At 28.1% G+C, this 23,465-nt stretch overlaps 1 protein-coding gene across 1 annotated transcript in view; it reads right to left on the bottom strand.

Moving 5' to 3' along the window:
- Positions 1–23,465, bottom strand: part of LOC142325738 (adenosine receptor A2b-like) — a 53,142-nt gene that overhangs the window by 4,948 nt on the left and 24,729 nt on the right. Inside the window, exon 3 of the mRNA XM_075367771.1 lies at positions 15,338–15,498. Coding sequence (XP_075223886.1) covers positions 15,338–15,498 — 161 coding nt within the window. The remainder of the gene's footprint in view (positions 1–15,337; positions 15,499–23,465) is intronic.

Here is a 23,465-nt window from a genome sequence, read left to right as displayed (position 1 = left end):
GATTGTTGCCGAAATACTTGTTGCTGGTGATGTGCTAAGGTGATGTTTTATCGTATTCTACATGTAGCTGACATTAATATTTTTGGCGTGTCCGAAAGAAAAGATATTGCGATGCAATTTTATACAGAATTGTCTTAAAATTCACTGATATCAAATCACGTGAAAAGAAGGGCACATTCACAATATTTGCCACGGACAATGCGACTTTGGATAGAATAAATATTCAATATCAAAGAAACAGAAGAAAAAAGGTCGTAACGGAAGGGACACTAGAAAGGTGTGTACGCTGCGACTCAAAAGAGAATAGAAAAGTCAAATACATTTGTGACAAATGTAAATCGTATCTGTCTGCAACATATAACTGTAGTATGTTTTTTTGTTAATTATAAGTAGAAATTGTAATTTTAAATTAGGTTACAAACTTTTATTAAAGTTAATCATAATATAAAAATTATGAAAAAGTGTTTAATTGTAAAAAGATTTTTGTAAAAACTTCAAATAAAAATCTTTTATCATTTATATACAATATGAAAAATAGTACTAAAGTTGAAAAAGTAAAACAACGTAATATAACAATGAGATAACAAAAAAAAAAAAATTTAATACAAAAGGTGGCACAGTAAAACTTGCGGTCTCGTACACCGACGTTACTGAATACCAACCGCTGGTCACGTCACTGTCGTAGGGTTAATAAATAGGTTATAAAGTAGTTAGTGAGCAGGTTACTAACAAATATAAATTCTATTATAAACTTTTAAAATTCATCAGAAAAATTAAATGTGTAATTATTTATAAAATATATTCACATTTACAAGTATTAATAACGTTTAATAATACATTACTTTAATATAGGGATTTTTTTATACGGATAATTTTATTTAAACACGGTTAATTGATGCATTTAAAGCAAATAGAATAATGCGAAATTTAATGAAATGTTAAAATAATATTTATTACCTACACTCAGCAGAAAATTATATTTGGACTGCAATAAACAATGTTGAAAAGAAAATTCATCTTTTTTTAGTAGTATACGTTAAGTGAACTGAAGACTTTTTCCTGTTAAACCTCCGGGAATTATTGTCAGGTATTACTTCAGAGGATGAATGAGGATGATATGTATAATGTATAAGTGTAAGTGAAGTGTAGTCTTGTACAATCTCAGGTCGTCCATTTCTGAGATGTGTGGTTAATCGAAACCCAACCACCAAAGAACACCGGCATCCACGATCTCTAGTGCTCAAATTCGAATAAAAGTAAACTACCTTTGCTAGTATTTGAACGCTGGAACTCTCGACTTCGAAATCAGCTAATTTGCGGAGACGCATTTACCACTAGACAACCCGGTGGGTTGAGCTGAAGGTTTGACCCTGACTTGTCAACCGAACTGTCGACGGCTTAGAAGGGACGAGCGAACGGGGTTTGTTGTACTGTCTAACCAGATGACATTATCCGATTATTAATAGCATGACACATTTGTGCATTAAATGCAAACGCATTAAGAATCTTGTTGTGAAGTAGTGCGTACCGCATAAAGTTAATTTGTTTATATTTTTCTGTATTTTGCATGACTAGGCGTAGACACAGCAGTTGGCGAGTGGCAAACCTATAGCTTACGTATTGTACAATAAGTTTTATTCAATAAGATATAAAAAAAAAAAAAATTGTTTAATATAATTTAAAAATAATACGAACTAAAATAATATTTTGTCGTTTGTTGTAAATATTATCATTTCAATGAAAAAAATTGTATTTAAAAAAAAATCCTCGTCTATTTCTATTGAAATCTATACAACTAAATAAGTCTATATAATATTGAAATATTTTATTATTTTTAATGGATGTAAATAGCGTTTAATGAGTTTCCAGCATGATTACTACATTTTGTACTGGAATAAAAACAAATTTTAATGGCAGTATTGATTCTATTCTCCTGTTGTATATGGTACAGGTGTTTTATGAATCTGAAATCTAGTCAAGGAGGTAATAATCATTTTGGGTTCACATTTTTTTAAAAATTTTAAAAATAAAAAGAATGTTTTGATTGTTTTTGAGCGTATGTCTTAAGAGTTTATAATTGTATCTGAAAATAGATAATTTAAGGAATTTAGAAATGTACACTGCGACTCAAAAGAGAATAGAAAAGTCAAATACATTTGTGACAAATGTAAATCGTATCTGTCTGCAACATATAACTGTAGATTACGTCAGTTTATTCTCAGAAAATTAGTGAGCTGTACATAAAAAAAAGAAATTTATTAAAAAATCATAACGGACGTGAATAAACCTTACAAAAACGCTATAAAATATTTTGTAAGGAAAATATTTTTATTTACTAACTTGGCTAAAAGTTGTTATGCTTTTTTTGATAAACATTTAAGGTAGTCTATATATTTTTAATTATTCAAATGGAACAGACATTTGAATAATTAATTACAATATTACTGTTAATTTTTAATAACATTATTAAAAATTATTGACGAAATTTAGGACATTCAAAATCACATCTCATGTAAAAGACAGTGAAAAAATTTGTATAAGATTCAAAAAACGAACATTACAAGCAGTGGAAGGAATGTTAGAACAACAGCAGAAAATGCAAATTTGTAATGGATCGATGAAGATGAAAATAAAGGCTTGTACTTTCAATGTTGTGTGGTATCTTAATAAAAAGGAAAACCTAACAAATTACAAACACTGTAATTTTTAATGTATTGGGATAAAAATATATTTAAATCAAATAAAACACTTGCTTTCATAAAAAGGAATACTAATTCAAATTATGAAGTCACGTCTAAGGATTTGATTAATTTTTGTCAAAATTTTAATATTTTCAAATTATACAGAAATTTTTTTGTTTAAACGTTTTATTTTTTTAATAATGAAGCTCTATTATCAAAGAAACTTTTGTTATATACATTAAAAACATGAAACTATTGTTTTTTAGATTTAGATGCAAATGAAGATGTTTCTTGTGGAAGTCCATGTGTCAGAGAAAAGTCAAGATTTGTTGAAACAAATAAGATACAGACTGCTCTTACTTGTTCACATAGAAATTTACTATTAGGCTATTGTAAAAAATTCTTTATCCAGCAAAGCCAAATGGAGATAACTTTTTCGAACGTGGTTTCTTCTTTATTTTAATTTTTATTTCTCTTCAACAATTTTATTTTTTAAACATTTAAAGTTTTTTCAACCCTTAAAAAAACAAATATATCATTTTAGTAATGTATTTTACATTGGAAATATTTATCTTGTACCTGTTTTCCATGAACTTGAAAAATAAAAAAATATTAAAAAAATAAGACGATAAATAGAATTGAATGAATTGTAAAGTACAAAAAGCTCGGAATAAAAATAAAATGCATTACTTTTATCTAAAATACCAGTTTATTTAAAATAATGAATAATAAATGCTGAAAAATTCATCAAAAAATAGTATAACTTTTTATAAATGTGTTATATTGAAAATATATTAAATTATATATATTTTATATTTAAAAAAGTATTTCAGGTACCGTTTATTTAAATCTTTTTAAAAAATGAAATTGTGTATTCAGAGCAATGTTCGAATAGACTACCAACTTTTTTTCCTGAAAAGGTTTTATAAGAGGCTTACAAGAAAATCTTTGTTAAGTTATTGACGTATTTTTTCCAAAGGGAGTTTATTTTTCAATCGTTTATCAACAGTATTTCATTTTATACTCTTATTTCTTGGTACTTCATAATTTGTAACCGAACCAATATTTTATGTACTTAAGACAAAAAGTTTTAGATTATATTGAGGTATTATTGTAGTGACATTATTATTGATGATTTGAACGTTAATATAATAACCGACTCTCTTCACTTTGGTAAATTGTAAACTGAAACATAACTTCAAGATGTACTAGTGTTACATACATTAATGTATCATCAAAACCAAACGTTCCCAATTAATAAAGGCAAGTGTTAATCAATTTTAAATCTAATTTCTACATACTAATCTATTATAACTGAAAATTATTGTTTTTATAAATTTTTGATAATTAAAGAGAAAACTAACGTCGTAGCATTGTGACATTGTGTTTATTATTTCTTAATAAATCCAGATAAGGTGAACCATCTAACTGGTTAAATTGGCATTTCATTTGTTTAATTGTAAAATTGTCATGCGATCAGGGGAAGTTACCCTATAGTGGTCCTGGAGGTTTTCAAAAAACCTCCGGGACCACCGTTAGGTATAACTTCAGAAAATGAGAGGAATGACAATTTTTGTAGATTGTGAAAATGCCATGCCGGACCGGGATTTAAACCCGGAACCTCCGGATCAAAGATCACTCGCGTCTCGGCCTTTACACGTTTCAAAAATTATCATCTCATCCTCTGAAGTTATATCTAACGGTGGTCCTGAGGTTAAATAAAAATTCTTAAAGGATAATACCGTTTTCGTAGTGATGACTAAAATTATTTAAAATAAAAAGATTAATTTAGCCTGAATAATATGCAGACTAATATAAATATAATATAATATATTTTCGAGTAATTGCCTTTTGTAGAAATCATCTAAAAAATTTGTTTTAACTGTGATCATTCGTACGGGAAATGGTCTTTATATTACGTATACAGATTTTAATAAATGTAAGTTGAAATATAAAGAAACAAAGTCATGATAATTTACATATAATGACACTATAAGAGTATGAAGAAAGTTAAGTACCGAAACGGAAAGAAGCGAGACAGAATTTAGCCTGTCTCTGTAAGAAGCAATAAAGCAAAGAAAATTTCGAGTAGTGTTACAGTCTGGAGAATGAAAATAATATTGTTAAGATTAGTAACAATATTTTAACAGTAACTACGAAGGAGTTATACAAAGTAATAAAATAAGAGGAAGAAGAAGTAAATTCTGTTTGAAAGTAAACAGGAGCAGAATAAAGTTATTGAAATGCGACAGAAAGTTAATAATGAGTTTAATATTAAGACAAAAGAATGCAATATGTTAGAAGTTATGAAATTTCGTTATTTAGGTTGTGAAATTACTGAAAATAGATTTAGAAAAGAAGATATCGAAGATTGATTTAAATAGACTAGAAAAAGTTTCCTCAAAAGAAAATTTGCTTGTAGCAAATATAGAATATGGAATTAGAAAGAAATTCTCAAAAGTATTTGTATGGAGATTTCTACTTTTAGTAGCAAAATATTGAGAATAGAAAATTCAGGAAAACTAGATTAGTTACTTAGAGATATATACTGTTCCTTAAAAATTATGAAAATGATATGGCATAGTAGAGTATAAAGTAAAACTATTTTAAAATGAACTGAAGAAATTTACAATTGAATTTTGTAAATGTAAGGGCTGAATTTATCTTTAAAAATATACTCGTATATGATGTATACTCGGACTAAAATTTTGGCACAGAATAGAAAGAAATGAAGTGCATTAAACCATTCAAAGACTGAAAACATACTCCTACACACACACACACACACACACACACACACACACACACACACACACACACACACACACACACACACACACACACACACATATATATATATATATATATATATATATATATATATATATACACACACACACACACCTATAAAGCAACTTGTCCTAACCAACTGATTCATCAACGCCCAGCAATAACTACAGAAGATAAATTGAAGAAAATTAGTATACCTGTTCTTCTTACGGTGTAAGTGCACACTAAGAAAATATTTTTTGAAATTCCGGGTTTAAAAGGTTAAAATGGAGTAACATTGAAATTTACTATTTTCTTCATTTATGGGTAACAAAAGAAGATATCAACTTGATTTTTTGTGTGTTTGTAATTTTCATGTAAATGTCTTAAACCGATTTCTAGATTTTTTGAGATTCGACTTTGAAAGGGGTGAAGAAAGGTAAAAAAAAAAATTGAATAATGATTGCACATTTTTTCCGTTTGCGACTATGTAAACAAGATATTCACTAGATTCGGCTTTACTAATAGTCTTCAGATAAATATTTAAAAATCATTTTTTTTTAATTTAGATTTTTTAAGAGGTGCAACGGAGTACGACGCGATTCAACCAACACTGCCACTGATTTTGTTACTGTAAGTGCGACGCGATTGGCTGCAACTGCCTCCGGTTACTTGACTAAAAAAAAAAAAAATTGTCACTTCTCCTACTGGTGTATGTCGGGTAACGTTAAAATCCGGGCAAAATACATTTTTACCCGTTTGAAGGTTGTTGGGTAACCACACCATAAGTAATATTTACCATAAGTAATGTTTTTAGGTGGAGGTAGACTATTTTGAAACCCGTATTCTTCAGATCAAAGTTTCGGGTCCTGTACTGGCCAAACTGTTGCTCTGAAAAATTGCATTACACTCAATTTTTTTTATAAATTGAACAGTTTTAATTTTTACTTATCATAATTATTATCACAAGCATGAGTTTAATGAATACAGCGGGGTACAAGGGGCAGAGCCTTCTACCTAGACGTGAAGGGCGAGCAAAGCGAGCCGTGATCTACTAAATATCTCCTGACCGCGAAAAATCTAATATCTAGAATTTTTTGAATTTTGGAGTTTAAAGAGTTAAAATGCGTTAACATTAAATTTGAATATTTTTTTAATTTCTCTGTAACAAATAAAATATCACTTTATTTTTGATTTGTGGAATCTTCAGGTGAATATTTAAAAACCAATTTGTAGAAAAAAATTTCGAAAAATGATAGCAAATTTTTTCCTCATTCCTGACTATGCTAAACGAGAGTCACTCGATCTTGGCTTGAAAATACTCTTTAGATAAATATTTAAAAACATCTTTAGGCTTTTTGAATTTTAATATGTTAAGGGAAAACATATTTGCCGTTTTTTGCTACCGCTACTGAATCAATTTGTTTGAGTAATATTGTGATGGTAATCAATGTTTGTAATTCTGAAATTGTATTTTGCAAGCGGAGCCGTGAAGGGAAATTGAAAAAAAAATAAAAAAAGTGGATCTTGTACAGACCAAATTGGTGGTTTGAAGAAATTGCAATACACTGGTAGTTTTTCCAACCTTTAATTATTATTTATTCTCAGAAGAATAAGTTTAATGAACACAGAAGGGTTCAGGGAGCAGAGCACTGACAGCCTAAGCAACACCTGATCGCGACGGAAACGCAAGTAACCATAAAGCGTGCGTGAAGCCGCAACGTGGATGCTAATATATATATATATATATATATATATTTTTTTTAAGGTTATGAAGGAATATTTCTTAAAATCTTAAAGAAAACGTTATCAAAATTTCTGAAATCTAATTTTTTTTCTCTGGAGTTTCGTCTGATTGACAAATATCCATAATTTTAAAATGAAACTTACGGGAAGGGAGATTTTAGTTTGAATAATTTATTGCCTTTTTAACCAACAAGTGCTAATTGTTCAGTGTTCTGCCTGCTGAATTATAAATAAAATAAATGAACATTTAAAATAATATTTTCTGGCTTTTTATACGTGAAAAAATAACGAGTCGTTCAATTTTACTATTTGATATTAAATATTTTAAATGTACTTTTTTCTGAAGCCTAAATGGAAACTTTGCAAAAGTTTCGACTGTCTAGGAGTCCGCCAGTTACGGTAATAAGTGAGCTTTTGATTGGCGTTTCCAATTTTATGTTATACTCAGATTTTTCTAAATTGAGAATATAATTAAACTAACAAAATATTTATTATGTATGTTATCTTATTTTCAACAATTTTATTTTATTAATTATTAATCTTTAGAATAATCAAGTTTCTTTTACGAAAGATTTAGCAACATTATTTCTTCTGAATTACTTAATATTGATACAGTTTAAAAAAATGCCTAATAGCATCATTTTTCTTTACTGTAGGGTAAGAATTCTTCTTAATTCCTTGTACGAACTGCAGTAAAATTTAAAAATATAATTAATGAAATATCTGGATCTTACAATGTGAAGACATATCGATTTGGATCCGACTCCATCTCCATTTTTTTAACTTTTTTTTTTAATATAAATATATTGATTTATTAATAATTATTAACCTGTGATTGTAAAAAAAAAATTACGATAAATGATAATTCAATAACCAATTAAGTTATTAAGGAAATAAAATTTTATGTACTTTTAAAAATGTGTATATGTAATTTAACAGGCGTACAAGGAAGTCATGTGGTGTCCACATCAGATTTTAGCTTGATTATTTATATACAGTTATTATTTTGTTTTTGCCACATTTATTTATTTTACTTGAATTCTTCGTTATCTTCCAGTAGCTAATTTTTTATAATTCCATTTGCCCGATTGCACTAGAAGTTTACAAAAATTATCAAAATAATTAATTGTAATAAACGTTTGAGAGAATAATTTTTTATAATACGTTAATTACTTATATATATATATATATATATATATATATATATATATACATATATTTTTTTTTTAAATAAGGCAATAATCTTTTAAATATTTACTTTTTCTCAAGTTGAACTTGAATTCGTATTTTATAATTTTGACTTTAGGAACAATACTTCATCGCCATATATTTTGTAACTTCTTAGAATAATATTAAACGATCTTCTGTTACTTGATGTTTCTGGGTACTAGAAAATTGTTTAAAAGAATCGTAAATCCCAGTTTCGATCACCATTTCTTTCAGGCTTCCACTGTAAGACGTGTAATTTAACTCCTAAAACTATCTGTTTTCAATGCCAGCATCTTAAATTGGCTTTTTATCTTATCCTTGTTAGTACCTTATAATCTGATTTCATTTTATGTTTGGCTTATCTCTTGCTTTCTCTTATTTCCCTCTTCCACTATACTTTGGTTTAGTTTTAAAAAATTACATCGTTTTTAAATCATCTTGTTTTGTAGCGAAATGTCTAAACCATTTAAATTTTATCTTTCAAGTTGTTCACCGATATTATCGTTTTAACTTATAAAGTACTTTCTACGATTTTAAGTATTGAGATGTAGAAGGTGGTTTCCATAATCATTTTGATTAGAGATCGTTCTAAGCATCAAGCTATTAATAACTTACCATTGCTTAATATGGTAAACATCCCTTTTTTTTTATGTACCCTAAGTGAAATTGTCTCCTTAATTGTATCAAACAGTTTATTCATTTTGAAGAATTCTATGATTTTCAAAGTGGATATGAAGGTTTTGTAAAGATTTCTAAAATAGTTTTCATTTTCAATACGCATTATAAAATAATGTTTTAATACAAAAGACTACATTTCGGAACTCGAGAGTTCTAAGGTTGAAGTCCTTGTAAAGGGAATTGCTTTTATATGGATTTCAGTGCTAGACTGCGGATACCGATGTTCTTTAGGGTTGGATTTCAAATAACCACAAGTGTCAGCAGTGGTTGACCTGAGTCTGTTCCAGACTACATGGTTATCAGTACATTTACACTTACAATGCAGCTATGTCAGGCCTGGCTAGCTGGTAGTAGTGTGTATTTCCCTATATATTGACAAATTTAAATAAATTGATCCATCAATAGCTGGAAAATTGGATGGAGAAAACAACATAAAAAACTTTATGTAAAATTAATGATATATATTTATAAATATATATGTATATATAAAAAGCTAATAAATTAGCTCATGAAATAACAATTTCTCATGTTTTCCATCTGTCATTAAAAAAGGTTTTCATTTAATATTTCAATCACATCTTACACAAAAAATGTTTATGATCAATTTATGTTTTTTGTCAGTCATATTCTGTAATAACCAGTTTTTCACAAGATATAATTCATCTTGTAAACAAATAGATGGTTGAGCCTTTGCCAAATTATTTTCATTATTCTTTCCTAAACTGAAAAGATTACTTGTTTAATCGATGAACGTAGTATGATGAATTAGGTTTATCACATCAATTATAGAGGCGTAATACATTATTCAGCCTTTGTGACAAATAACTATCAAAATTGAAAAATATTGTAAAATTTTCATCATCAGTATGAATATTCATAGAATTCTTTTTTCACATAGGTTTAAATTTTTCAGCCTTTTAGATTCAGTAATCAATTATTCACATTTAAAAATTAATTGCTTAATTTGTGCTCCTATCACAAATAGGATAAATTAATGAAAAAAAAACAAAACATATAACGTAGGAAATATCATGTTAACTGTTGTTATTGTTACGTATTTAGTACGATTATTGTTTTAATCAAGATGACGGTATCGAAGAAAAAATTTGTAAATTAACAAATATAGTATACATTAGAGATTGTTGAAAATATCTTTGATACTAAAATGTAATTCTTATTAATAATGCTAATCGTTTTACTATCCTGACTAGGATTGGATGGTACTTTACCTTTTCAAGATGTTTAATTGTAATCTTAAATGATATGTTTGAAACAGGATGAAGATCAAATATACTTCTGAATTTAATTATAAACGGATTAATCATTTAGGAATAAAACCTCACAACACACACACACACACACGCGCGCGCGCGCGCGCGCAGAGAGAGAGAGAGAGAGAGAGAGAGTTAGAAAGAGGAGAGAGGGGGAGGGAGTATATTTCATTTGCATTAGTATTTCTCACTTGTTTCAAATCTATCAAAAAATCTGGAGAATAAACGGGGAACCTTAAATTAGCTTTAATAAATAAATATATCCGATACGGTTATGGAATATTGTTCACTAAATTAAAAACAGAAAAAATTATTAATTAATAAGAAAAAACCTCGGACACTGGGCTAATATTATTGTAACGTACATAACAGGTTCGAAAAAAATTTTACGACATTATTGATTTTTATTTTATTTGAGTCAGGGATTAGTTTTGTGAACGTTACGAAAGCATATACCCATCCTTTTTCCCGCAGAGTTTAATCTGTCTTCGGTAAACATTGACAGAATTCACTGAACACGTACACGTGGTATCGCCCAAAATTTCCTTGAACTTCGTTTTAGTTTATACAAAATCATTTTGTTCTTTTCTTCTCCTTTCGGTTTTATTCTTTTACTAATAAACTGAGCAGAATTCTGTACTATACTATTGATTTCTTTTATTCGATACTCATCTATTCTATTTTTAATTTTGTCTGCAATAATATTATTGTTTGTAATACATTTTTTTTTAGAAGTTTTAATATTAAAATTCTCTATACTTTTTGGATAAGGACATTTTAATATACATACCTATAATTTATCCGACAAAAGTTTTTGGTCATAATAATAAAGAAAAGAAAATAAACGAAACGAATAATAAGTAGATATTGAGAAGTGTAAGGGTACAAAAGAGCTCGATGTGTATTCTTGAGAAGAGTAAGTTCGTATCTTACTTATATATAAAAGAGGAATTATGTATAGAAAAAGATTATTGAAGAAAACCTGGAATGAAAAAAAGAAGAGAAGAAAACAATTTTGATATCTTAACAGACATCAAAGAAGTAGTTTTTATACAAATGGAGGGCTCAGGATCGAGGAAAATGGATTTCAAATAATATACGTCATGAGACATTTTAGAGCGTAGAAAAACGTATTTTGTTACACACATCTCATATTTCTGTATTTAAATATTAATGCTTTAAGAGCTCTTTTTTGCTATGTAAATTGATAGTAAATTTTATTTCTAAAAGTACCTCTCTGTTCCTGAGCTATTTGAAAAGATTAGGTTCCATAGAAAAATTAAATTAAAAACATCAAATACTGAAGGATTAAATATATGTAAACCCATATACTGTAAATATACAGGAAAGAAGAAAATACGTTTTAAGGCAACTGTACTTTATTTTACTTATATTAAAATAACCCGTAACATATGTATATAAATTAGTCAATGAACCTGATTAATTTTGTTCTGAATTTAACAAATTGAGTTCTAAAACAATTAATAATAATAACTGAATTAACAAAGTTAAAATTAAAGTACAAGTCGTAATTTTATATCGCAGTTAATTGTGGAAGTTTAAACAATGGCAATGTATAATCTTATGGCATTATATGATAGCAGTAGGGAGCGGGTCTCGTAGACAAATTTAGACATAAAGATAGAGTAAAAAATGAATAATAAAGTATCTAATGCGTAGTGCTGTAATATAAACTAAATAATTTCGGGTGAATCAGGAGAGCAGGGAAGAATATACGTTTTTGACTGGCGATAAAAACTTCACAACCACCGCCCTTTCCATCATCTTTCTGTTAAAAAACTCTTTCTTTTGAAAAATAACAGCTGTAAATTTGAAACGAAGAATTTTGGAAAGTGTTGTTATGTGTACGTTGTTCTGGTTAATATCATAGTATCAAAAATCCTGTTAATAAAATCTAGTAAGAATCGGAAAAAGAGTTTGGTAAAAGTAGCTCATCAACACACACAAGTGGACGAATTGCCAAACTTTTGAATTACTACAGGACCCTTTTTTATCTTGGCTTGGTGTACTGAGTTTTCAAAACTTACGTTGTAATATTTTATTACAACGCAATACGGCTATCATTCATGGGTGATGTTGCTATCATTTTCAGTTATCGGTGATAATTCTTAGCTAAACCGTGTTTAAAGTTTGGTATAATATGTTAAATTTTAAGTATATCAGTTCACGTAATCTACTATTTCGTTTCAGAATATTTTTATGGATATGAAGCAGATTTGTGCCTCCTCTTTAACCAATGAAAAGGCATTCAACGCCAATAATATCTGGAAGGACATCTGAATACATAAATTAATAAGTTGTGTGTGTGTGTGTGTGCGTTCCGCAGTGCTCTGTTGTATTAAGATGTGAATATTATATTATTATAAATTATTTTATAGTGGTACAGAAAGTTTTTATATAATTATTGTATCTTTGCTGCTGCAATGCATTTGATCAAAGTACGCATGCACGAAATAATTACATAATAAAATAAAATAAGCCATGTCCTAATACATTTCAACATATATACACTAAATTAAAATCTAACAATTTCAACCACCTGTTAAATACTTGTCTAACTCGAGTAATATCGTCATTAATATCTAACTTCTGCAACGGAGAGCGACACTTGTTACTCAGTCACGAGTTGGAAAAGTTTTGAAAACTCTTTATTTAATAAGTTTGATTTGGTTTGTTTAAAAAACTGATAAAATCATGGAAAGTTTTATATTACACGTAAATTAAATAAAACTGTGAAACTTAAAACTTTTATTAACCGATTATCTTTTGAAAGAGATTACTTAAACTTTAAAAACTGAACTGGTAATTACATAATTACATTAACGAGTTAGACTAATATTCGATATAGAAGAGATATTTAGCAGGAATTGGAAAAAAACAGCCTATTATATCATTTGCAATTCTTTAACGGATAATATTTTGTAATATACTAAAAAGTAATTTACCTGAAGTAAAGTTTTTGTTTGAGATTATATCAAAACATAAAAAAAAGTTTTATTTTGTAGATGTAGGAAGTTTGATTTCATTATCTGAAGCATAAATTTTGTTTGAGAGGAATATTAATTTTATAATAATAAAATGTATTTACATACATATTTCATGAAATTATTTTGTTTGTTTATCAGAGAGTATTTCTTTCATTTATTATATATTTTACGGCTGTAATAGTTAAGAGATTGAAAGACGAAGTTAAGTTTTTTTTTTAATTCATGAATTGGATTTAAGTAAGTTCGTTGACCCTCATTGTAATAAATTATATTGGTTTTACAGGATTTTTATTTTATTATACCAAGTAGAAAATTATTATAGAATTAGGTTTTTATTTGTTTTCTTATATTATTGTGAAAAACGGAATCTGTTAAAAAAAAAAATAACTTATTTAAAAAAAAAAATCTCGATATAAATTTAGAAGATTTATTAGTTTTAATTAATAATAATAATAAGTTATTCTTGTGCAAATTTCATTATTAATTACGTATTTTATTAAAAAAAAAATTCTTAAGTTGATCTTAAACTAATGTTACTTTTCTCTAATTACCAATGTTTTTTTATTAAATGCTGTGAAGGAATCTAATCGGGGATAATTACACACCGCACTATAAAATTTACATAGTGATGTAAATTTCAGAATGAAAATGACAACTGCAGATGATTAAGTAAGTAAAGAAAAAATAGCGCAAAACAACGTTTTCAGTCGTAATTGTTTCTTCATTCTATTTTTTTAATTGAAATAAAAAAAAAATTATGTTAAATACTTACTATTTATGTATTATTTTTTAAAAAGATTTATCAAAACATAATATGGAATTTTTGATTTTCAATGTTATTAGATTATGTATTTATTTGAATTTTTGTACAAAGAAATTTTCTAAGTGAATAATTAACAGTTTTGTACACCATCTAGAGAAATAATATTACAAAAACTTTTCAAAATTTCTAAAAACTTGCTTTATACTTTGTAGTTATACTTTAATCAAATTATCATACATTGCATGAGTTTAATTAGTAGGTTATCAATACTTGGCAGTATATCAATACTTGACGATTCCTTTTTGCCTAATTTGAAAATTAAAAAACATACTCAAGGTAAAAAGATGATTTCAAAAGATTAGAAATTTGAATAAGTTTTCAGCCGTTGGAAACGACAAAAAATGTTAAAGTTACATAAAATAGCAATATCTTTTCTCAATGCGATCGGCAATCCACAACATTTAAAATCAATATATAGTTAAATTTCAATCAAGGTTCACCCCATAGCTTTAGTTAGTTTAGCTACTCCTGACTATCGCCAGGACAAACAGATAAACAAATATATGTATGTATTTCGTAACCTACTTTCCAGCTACTGCCGGGTCTGGGTACTTAGGTATAGGCGAAGGAAATTACTGTTATCGGCTTGCCGGGCCTGACGTAGCTACAAATTTAGTGCAATGTAAGTGTAAATTTGCCGGTAAACATGTCTGAAACAGGCTCAGAAAAAACAAACTTATTCAAATTAAATAAATTTACTACTATTCTGACTCAAGCTTTAATAATAATTTTACTTTTTAATGATTGATCGTATATTAATATACTGACTAATGGACTTAACTCACTTATCATGTTTAATGAAATTGAGGAACTCTTTTGTTCAATACCAGGCTGATTTAAACATGTCATGATTTTAATCTCACGCTTTAATCATTATCATTAAAGTGTAAGATTTGTCTTATGATATACAAAGGTCTTAAGTAGGAAATTAATTGATGATTTTCCTATAGTAATAAAATATTTTTTATAAAGCCTATATAAGGAAAAATATTTCCTTAAATTTAAGTACATAGATTAGTTTTTTGTATAAAATGTTTGGTTAAGTATAACTTAGATTTTTAATTGTTTTATGATTTCATGAATTGCACTTCATGAATTACATGAGTAGATGTATTTGAACGATTTATTATTGTTAAATGAAAATTTACTCACCTGGAATGGTACCCAAAGAAATATAAACAGACCAACTGTTATAGCAAGTGTTTGGCCGTAACGTGTATGGCCACTGTCTTGTTGTTGTCTTAGTGATACTTCAACGGTGTATATAGCACGAGCATGATATCTTGCAACGATATAAATGTAAAAATAGCAACCTAAAGACATAAAAAAAAATAAATTAATTATATATATATATATATATTTTTTTTTTTAATATATAATTTCAGTCAATTGATAGGCTATTGATTTTAACTCAGTTGTTATTTATACTTAAATGTTAAATGAAATGTTTGAGTTTTGTTTAATGTTATTATAAATTAAATGAAAAGAAGAACGTTATTTCATAAGATGCATCCAATTTATTCGTTGTTGTCTCTGTTGCCTGGAAAACTAATGTCAGCAGTGCTGTGTTATCATGTTATTCACTGTTATAATAATGTAAAATTTGCAAAACCAACTTTTAAACTTTTTACTTTTTAAAAACTTATTAAGTCTGTTTACTCGGAGCTCAAAAGTAGAACGGTAAACAGATTAATTTTTCAGTCGGATTCAAATTAGAAATCTTTTGTTAGGAAGAGCTGATGAGCAAGGTGTGATGCGTTCAGATATTATTCCTTATTATTATTTTTAAGAATTTATCCGGTAAAATTCATTATTTAATTTTTAAGTTTATTACTTTTTACTTCTTTGTACAGAGTAAAGGAAGTATTGTGATCGCGAAAAATATCCATTTGACCATCCCTGAATCCATTTTGACTAGTTTTCGGCATGATGTCTGTACGGACGTAACTCGCATAACTCAAAAACGATTAGCCGTAGGATGTTGAAATTTCGGATTTAGGAATGTTGTAACATCTAGTTGTGCACCTTCCCTTTTGATTACAATCGACTGGACCAAAATTGTCCAAAAAAAAACCCATTTAGGACTTTTCCTTAAGTGCAGTTCTTTTGTCCTTAACTGCAGGACTTTTCCTTAATTGAGAGATTTTCAACAATATAAGTGGTACTTACTTTAATTAGTTCCAAAGCTATTGGCAAATAACATTTTAATTAATTAAATATTTGGATCTTACAAGGGGAAGGCACATCGGTTCGAATCATACTTCATCTTTTTTTTTTAAATTTGAATATATTGATTTATTATTAATTATTAACCTCTGATTGTAAAAACATTTTTAAAATAAATAATAATTCAATAATAACAATAAAAAATGAAAATGTGAAAAATATCATAAGTTATTAATGAAATAAAATACTTTTCATTTTAAAAATGTTGTATATGTAATTTAATAGGCGTACAAGAAAGTCATGTGGTGTCCACATCAGATTTTTATAATTATTTTTGTGGAAAGGAATTTTTATATCATAATGATTCTGGTCAATCGTTTCAGTACTGTGGATTTAATACCAATTCTCACATCAGTGATTATTCGTAGTATTAAATTGAATATTAAATATTAATTTGAGTATTATTATAAAAAAAGGAAGTAACAAAAAAGGTTTAAAAAAATTTAAATTTATAAATAATCATAAATATTTTAATAATTTTTTCTTCTATGATATGATATACTGAAGCATTTATATTAAGATGGCAAAACTATCGTGAAAAATAAAACTGAGAAGTGCTTGCATCTGTATTTTATGTAAAATAATAATCATAATAAAAAACAGAAAATCAATAAATATTATGCAAAGGTATGTAATAGAATTACATTCCAGTACAATTCAGCGTAAAATAAGTTTGCTCTAAATTTTATGTATTCAGTTACTGTAATTTAGTACAACTGAATAGCTTAATATCTAGTTGATATGATTACTATCCACTTGGTCAAACACCTTTCATATGCAAATACCGTTTGTAACCTTATTACGGATATTACTAAAATTACCTTTTATTATTACATTTTACATAATCTTTTACGTATTCAATAAATGTTTTTATTTAAATCATATATCTGTCGATTTTAAACCAATAAGTTTAATCAAGAAAATTTATATATCAAATTATTTTAGGATTTTATTTGATTTGAATTATAGAAACTCTTTACTTTTTTGTATTAAATAATAGTGACGCACATAAATCGTAAAAAACTATTTTTAAATAAAATTTTCTTGTAAATCAAACCGTAGTCTTTGTATTAAACTTAGATATCTTATGTATTGTCCATCAGGAAATAATAAAACATGATGACGGATAGTTACCGTGCGCATGTACACACACACACACACACACACACACACACACACACACACACACACACACTCACACACACATACACACACACACACACATGCACACACACACACACGTACATATAAATGTGAAAATTTGTCTGCAACATCGTCACGCGAGAATCAACCAACCGATTACTTTTCAAACTTCAGAATATACTCCTGTTATTCCAGGGAAGGTTTTAAGCCATAGATCAAGTTCCTACCCTCTTGGGAGTTAAAGATATTCATTAAACAGAAAAAAATTTTCTTTATTATTGTATTTCTATCACCATGGCAACAGAAATATAATAAAGTAAAAGTTAATAATAAGGTTTTTTATTTTTATTTAATGAATATCTGCAAGTATTTAATATTCTCACAACCATGAGGTTAACGAACGTATCAAGAGTCCAGGAACGGAACCCCCTGACTAGACTGTCGGGCGAACGATGCGAGCCCTGATCGGCTAGAATATACGAGCTCGTATATACAAACTGTCAGAGGTCTGTAAAATATACATGTCTGTCTGAAGTATATATATATATATATGTGTGTGTGTGTGTGAGCAAACGAGTGTACAATTCTTACGCGTGTACATATATAATTAATATATATATATATATATATATATATATATATATATATATATAATAAATGAAAACTTGTCGGTTGGATGTTAAAATAATAGGATCATAAAATATTCAGATCCCAAATAAGTTAGAAATAATAGAAATTAATATAAAGTTGTAAATAAGCCCAAATTAGTCTTAAATAATAGAAATAAATATAAATACGAGATTAAATATTCACGTTACACATATCCCATATTATAATTTTTCAGGTAAAAAACAACCATCTTAGAGTATTATGATATCATTACTTAAAATAATACAAAATACAAAAAAAGGAAGCGTTGTACTTGGTAAAGCCTTGCATTGAAGACGAAATGTGTTAGTGTTTTGTATTTTGTTTTAAGTAATAATATCATAATATTGTAAATGGTCGTTTTTTACCTAAAGGATTATAATATGGAATATTTGTGATGTGAATATTTTATCTCCGTACTTATATTATTTCTGTTATTTACGTAGTGGCTTATTTGGGATCTGACTTTGTGTTCCTATGTTATATATATACTATCCGCTGATCCAGCATCGCCAGCGCTGTAACTTAAGAGAACTTCAAAAGTTGGAAATAGTTTTTTAGTTATTACGTGTTGGCTACTGCGGTGAGTTATTGCTTTTCACAATTTACCGGGTAAAATGTATTAATTTCGTTTAATAAATCCTCAGATGTTAAATATGTAAAAAAAATAGTTATCATTCCCTTTAATTATGTTATCGAGCTAATTTGTTTTTACTTATATTGCGATAATAATACAGACTGATATTTTATAGTCAATGACATTAAATTACATATTACTGGCTGAAAAAGTCGGTATTGACGTAGACAGTGGTCGATATAAACAACATTCATTTATTTACTCTGTTTTCTTAATATGTTCGTTACAATTTGTTCTACTACAGAACAATAAGCTAACTCCCCCACGGCCCACTTAGATGAGGTGATATGTATGACATGTAAATGAGGTGTAGTCATGTACAGACTCAGGCCGACATCCCTTAGACTTGTTAATTGACCCTCAACCAACAAAGTAGACTGGTATCCCGTTGCCTCGCATTCAAATCCGTATAAAAGCAACTAACCTTTACTAGGATTTGAACCTCAGAACATTCGACTTCAAATACAAATTACAAACGACATTAAATTTATTTACAAAAAGACATTTTAGGTTGTTTGTACTCTTTTTTATTTATTTATAATTTATATAGTAGTGAGAATGATGAGGTTTGGGCTTTGGTAAATATTCCGAGATCGTAAGAAAGCTACAGTTAAAATTTCTTAATGACTGATTCAGTAGTTTTCGTGGTTATTGGAAACAAACAAAAAAGACGTCTTTTTACGTAGTAGTGAGATGAGTTTGTTTGCGAGCATTGGTTTCCGAGATGTCAGATCGAAATCGTGTTTGTTCTGAATAAATATGACTAGTTAGGTAAAATTTTAAGTAAGTCAGTAAAAATTGTTTATTATTGAAAGAACATTCTTCCTGTGGTTCACAGCGATACACGTGCGTGAGTTAATAAAAATGTCAGCTATATTTAAATTAGTATTAGTTAACAGTGAAAATAAAATTGTTCCGAAATAGTAACAAGATAATTTTCAACTTAAGTTCAATTTATTTAAGTAGGGATTAACATTTTCGGAGTACCTCCTATTTCATATTTTTGTTATCTATTAAAAGAGTATTTGGTAATTCATAAAATGTCATCGAATGTACTTGATAATGGCAAAAAAAATTTTGAATAGTACTTGATAATCGCGAAAAAAATATATTACCTTTAAAAATATACTAATAACAGAGTTTTCGCGGGTAATTTTAATTAAATATATAAGAATTGATTTAATAGAAAAAAATTAAAAAAAGGGAACTGAAGATGAACATGATGAAAAATATAATTTGTTTAAATAAAGGTTGAAAAATAACTTACCTTACCTTACTAATTTTATGGAAGTGTATTTTACATTTAAAAAAATATCATAATAAAGTTTACAAGGAAAATATTTATATTTACTGTTATCTCACGCGCCCGAATTTATATATAAATCATATAAAAATTAAAATAAAATATTGTATAATGATATTTTTATATATTTTTTATTTATGTATTTATAAAACCTTAATAAAAATCTGATTATAAGTAGTACATTACACGCTTCAGTTTTATAAAAATATGAAAAAGAGAGGAAAACTATATATACTCATTAAAGTTACAAATGATATCTGTAAATTTAATCTTTGTCATTTATTTTATTTGTAATATATATATTAAACACGGTTAGAATACGTAAAATATAATGTTAGTAGTAAGGAGAAACGTAGGAAGTAGGAGGGGAATCAATACAATTGCAGATCATCTTAACAGCGGGAATTGTATGAAGACAAAAGGTAATGGGTATATCGCAGAAGGTAGCATCTCTTAACAAGCGAAAATAAATGGGTGGTAGCTGAATATTGTATGAATGAGTTATTGAACGTGATGAACTTGAAAAGCTTAAAATGTAACTAACGTTTTGCGTGGGAAGTAGTGTGTTGTTTTATAATTTAGTTATGTGTAATTAGTTACTACGATAAATAAAGATAATTTTAATAATAATACCTGGTCCTATATTATATACATATATATATATATATATATATATATATATATATATATATAAAATAAAAATATAAAAGCACTAATACATACATATAATAATACATGTAATATAATACATAAATACAAATATTTGTTTGTTTGAAAATAAAATTTACAATCGGTTGCAATATTAAAAAAAAATATACGTAAATATGATCTCATAATCATATGCTGAGAGGCCTCCGTCGAAGCTCCTAAAAAGTTACTTACTAAGATTCCTACACAGAACGTTCAATGTAAGTACACCCATAAAGTTAAGCCAGAGAATCATTTTGGTTCTCATTATGGATTATGAACTGTTGTTATTATCAAAACCATTAGGGATTATGTTGAGCTGCTATTGGTAGTTCAATATAAAACAAAAACAAAGGATGAACGATGAAACACAGAGGGGAAAAAATTAATAAAACTAAAATTAATAACGAAAGAAAAACAACTAAAACTGAACGAAGGGAAATAATGAATTGATGTGTAATACCCATTTGATGCAGCTGAAACTCAAATTACATTACGTCACCAAGTTCCAACACGTGGGGTCGTTTTAGCTTTCTATCATCTTCACTATTTTTAGAAGATTAATAGCTAAATAATTTACGTTGTTTTTTTAGCCGCAGTTATACAAAGTATACTTTATATAAACCGCTTTGAATAAATCGCTGAATTTCTTCTCGAAAGTTGGTTAAACCCTGATATTCGCGGATCTCACTGTTTCTTACGAACCTAGGCGCTTCTGTTATGCTCCTCAGTTATTTGTTTTGGAATCGCTGAAACGACGGTGCTGCTGCCTTTACTATACCAAACCTGGATTCCATAGGTCCAAATCGGTTTCAGAAAAGACGTGTACAGAAATTGCTTGTTTGTGAAAGTTGTGATTACCTGCTCGGCAACTTTTTCTTAAACTTAATATTCAGTTGCTTTCCTTTTTTCACAACATGGATTTTTCACATCAGACGACGATCAAAATGAAGGCCAAAGTACCATACACTTTAAGTACGCGACATGAAAACACCATCGAGGTGGACCCGTTGGCAGTATCCTCTCTTCATTGCGAATGTTACATATGACTCGACTTTAATTGTTTAACCTTCCATCAAGATAATCCTAATCTTCCATCTAGATATACATCCGTTGATTTGGTCCAATTTAGATTGTAGTTTTTTTGAAGCTAGAGTTGGGTCTACATCGATAACAAGAAAGACGTATCATCGGTAAATGAAGCGATAGGGGATTAGTCCGGTGTCGGAAGGTCCCGCTGTGAAGATAAAATATAAGACTGCTATTAAAATTCTTAACAGGTTTTAAAAATTTAAGACGGCCTTGAGGAACTCCTGACTTAGTGTAAAAGAACACAGACAACTCCTTATTATATTTCACCTGTAAAAAGCCTGGGGATATTTGGGAATACTGCTCCTTTCTTATTACTTGCAGAACCTCCGATGATAAAAATGGCTTAACAGGAACATTCAGAGGAATCGGACCGCTTAAGAATTCGCGAATCTTCTCTCGCCAGCCCCCCGTATGTCAAGTGGCTCAAAGGTATTACTCAAGTAAGCAGAAAATTAGTCAGCCTTCTCTCGACGCTCTGAGCCTATGAATAATACAACGTCTTTAAAGGAAGAAATGTAGGTGGAGGCAATTAAAGATTCTTGTATAGGGAGTTGGTATCTCTACGCAAAGAAGAAAGATCCTCCATTAACTTTTAAATGTCTCATTTTATTAGACCTTTTTTAATAATTGTTTCAGCTTACGAACAGCCCTGTTCAAATATGTAATAAAAAACGAATAGATATTTGTAATCCTAACTCATCGCTAACAGTATCATAGAAATAATTTTGCGAATGGATACCAAAATATAACTTATACAAAGGAATATATAAAATTAACTGTTTTTTTTTTTTTTAAATCATATGAATGATAGAAACTAGAAGTAAAAGAGACACAATTTTTATTTTAATACAGTCTTGAAATATATACTATATATATTACAGTATAATAATATGTACTATATTCATAGTATATGCTACGAATACATTAAAACATTCCGGAATAGAAAGGAAAAGCGAAAATTGTAAAGGTCATATATTTGTATTCAGCCTCTTTTATTAAAGACTTAACGTATTCTATGAGAATAATAAAACGCATGAATTAAAGTAAAATACCATGTAATATTTAAAATGTACCAGTAATTAAATAAAACAACGTTGCCTGAATATATTTTTAAATAATAGCCAACGATTCAGCATATTCGTACGGCGAAATTTATTATCTACCTATAATTTTTATTGTATTTTATTACACTTTTATTTAATTTCATGAAGAAATCAACTATAATTGATTAATAGAAAATACTGAAAGATTATATCAATAATGAAAGATGATATAAAGATTATATGAACTAAATTTGCTAATAAATTTGCCGGCATCCGTGGTGCGAGTGGTAGCGTCTCGGTTCGAATCCCGGTTAGGCATGGGATTTTTCATACGCTACAAAAATTCCATTTTCATATCCCACGCACAACCTTCAAGCTTAAGTGGCGATATCATCAACCAAAAAAAAAAAATAAATAAATGAAAATATGAAGTTTGCAAAAATCGTACAAAAAATCATGTTGAAGTAAAAGTTTTATTACAAACTCGTAGACTAAGTTGGT

Source organism: Lycorma delicatula, chromosome 5 (genome assembly GCF_047948215.1).
Source record: "Lycorma delicatula isolate Av1 chromosome 5, ASM4794821v1, whole genome shotgun sequence".
NCBI lineage: Eukaryota > Metazoa > Arthropoda > Insecta > Hemiptera > Fulgoridae > Lycorma > Lycorma delicatula.
This window is presented reverse-complemented; position numbering and strand designations above follow the sequence as displayed.